This window comes from Lycium ferocissimum, chromosome 4 (assembly GCF_029784015.1).
Source record: "Lycium ferocissimum isolate CSIRO_LF1 chromosome 4, AGI_CSIRO_Lferr_CH_V1, whole genome shotgun sequence".
In the NCBI taxonomy this organism is placed as follows: Eukaryota; Viridiplantae; Streptophyta; class Magnoliopsida; order Solanales; family Solanaceae; genus Lycium; species Lycium ferocissimum.
Window position 1 is genome coordinate 24990087 of NC_081345.1, and position 2431 is coordinate 24992517.

General features: G+C 36.1%; 1 protein-coding gene across 1 annotated transcript; it reads right to left on the reverse strand.

The window, feature by feature from the left end:
• On the reverse strand, positions 1-2083 carry LOC132053865 (GTP-binding protein YPTM2). The gene is made up of 8 exons (XM_059445960.1): positions 1935-2083; positions 1775-1847; positions 1051-1098; positions 922-969; positions 640-711; positions 398-553; positions 187-290; positions 1-97 (listed from the first exon to the last, which is right to left on the reverse strand). The coding sequence occupies exons 1-8, from the start codon at positions 2081-2083 to the stop codon at positions 1-3; spliced, it is 747 nt and encodes a 248-aa protein (XP_059301943.1).
• Positions 2084-2431: the final 348 nt, after the last annotated feature.

Sequence of the window (2431 nt, forward strand, 5' to 3'; positions counted from 1 at the left end):
TCAAGTTGAGCAGCAACCGCTCTTTTGGTTAACAGGTTGTCCACGGATCTGCACAGTTGGAGGTTGAGCATTGTTTGATGCGGGTTGGCTCGCCATTCTACAAAAGCAAAGAATCATTGTGAGTTATCCATACAGAAATTCACATAAATCTATGAATGACGTCGGCAATTTGACGAATTCTGATACCTGTTCTTGATTGAAGCAGCCATGGCCATGAAAGCCTGCTCTACGTTGGTCGCACTTTTTGCACTTGTTTCCATGAAAGGAATACCAATTTCATCAGCAAAAGCCTGCATATTTTGCATACCATTAAGATATAATACAAACTCTACTCACAGAGGCATCCTTGATCAATGTGGGACAAGAGTCTAGAATAAAAGGGGTAAAGACTTCTTACCTGAGCTGTCTCTGTGGAAACTACCTTTTGTGCTGTGAGGTCACACTTGTTTCCGACAAGAAGCTTGTTTACATTATCACTTGCATATCGATCAATTTCATTCAGCCATTGCTTGACATTATTGAAGCTGTCTTGATCAGTCACGTCATAAACCACCTGAACAGATGCCATCAAAAGAAGATCTCCTTGATAAATAAAAAATGGAATCAGTGAACAAGTATAAGAAATTATTTAGTTCTCACAATTATGCCATGAGCCCCACGATAGTAACTGCTGGTGATGGTCCTAAAACGTTCTTGACCGGCGGTGTCCCACTGTATACAACAAGGCGGGAACATTAGTCTCTAAAAGGAACTAAAATAAGTTGAGAATGGATCAACATATATATAGATTAAAGGTTCTGACTTAGTTTCTGTCTCTCTTAATATATGGTAAACAACTCAGAGACTAGAGATATTCATGCTAATTGCAATTCCTTTGACAGAGACATAAATTGCCAAGGCACTTGAAGTTCAAATACTTACAATTTGAAGTTTAATGGTTTTTCCATCCTGTTCCACTGTGCGGATTTTCTACAAGAGAATACAATCGTTACTGATATACTGCAAACAATAATAACGTTAACATTGTACAGAACAGAATTGATCACTTACGAAGTCCACTCCAATGGTACTAATGTAACTTTCAAGATATGAATCATCCTGGAAACCAGAAAAAAAAAGTCCGTCTTATTCCATACATAATGTATAAGTTACAACAAAGTTGCTGGCTAGTTTAAAGGCAATATAAACTAACATGACAAATTCAAATCAGAAAACGAGGACAATAAGATGTAGCAAATGCAAGATTAAAATATTCCATTCAACAGGAACAGAAGTTAATGCAGGCTCGATATTCAATCCATAAAATAATTCAGAGGTAATTCCCTTCTGTACAAATGTCATTTCCAACAGATCATTTATATTTAGATCACAGATCAGTAATAAATAGAAGTTTCCTCAATCACAAACATGCCGAACCTCTGTGAGCCCAAAAATTCAATTGCAAATACCCCCTGACACATGTACATACCAGGGGTCATAAAGAGCCAACAGAAACGACCACAACCAACAACTATGCCTCAGCCCAAACAAGTCGATTTTTTTTTTAAAAATCACCAAAAATTACAGGAGCAGAGCATGCTATCCTTTCCCCTCACTTCAAGGACCCAAAAAGAGGGGGAAAAAGACCCTTATAAGAAAAGTGAATCAAAGATAAAGCAAAGTAATTTCCAATCCCCGAAAGACATACACCAGTAAATAGAGAAACTTGGATGAGGCAAAGGAAAGAGTCTTCTCTCACATTTCAACTGAGAAGCAAATATGGTTAATCACTTACAGCGAACCTGAGAAGGAGACATGATTTGCCAACTCCAGAATCTCCAATAAGCAAAAGCTTGAAAAGATAGTCGCTGCACGGAAGATTACAATATCAGATAAGCCATATCTTTCAGAATATGTCACAATACAGACATGCCATGATTTCAAAAATGATCAACATCCATAAATAATGTGCCCATAAAGCACCAGATGTCTTCAGAAGCAAAAATCTAACATCACTATTCCCATGGAAAGAACTTCTTCTAATATGAAATGGATAAGGAAAATCTTCAATCCAGACTTTGATAAGTACACTAAGATCTGACATTAGTCAACATAACCACACAGGAAGGTTACTGGTACAAGTTTAAGTGTATGAATAATCACACCAAATAAGATCCACTAATAATCAGACAACTTATGAAGATGGCACATCAACAAAACATAACTAAAAGAAGTTGAACTGTCCAATTTTTTTTTCTACTTTGTGCTATTTGAGATTCAATATGGCCAACTTATTACAGTGAATTGGACATAGAGATAAAATAATCACATGAAAAAAAAAAATTAAAAAAAAATTGAAGTTTAAAAACTATAATAGAGATACCACAAATGCTTAAAAATCGTCTGAAAAACTCTGCTCAAAGTTTAAGAGAATTGGCTCCTGAACAACAAT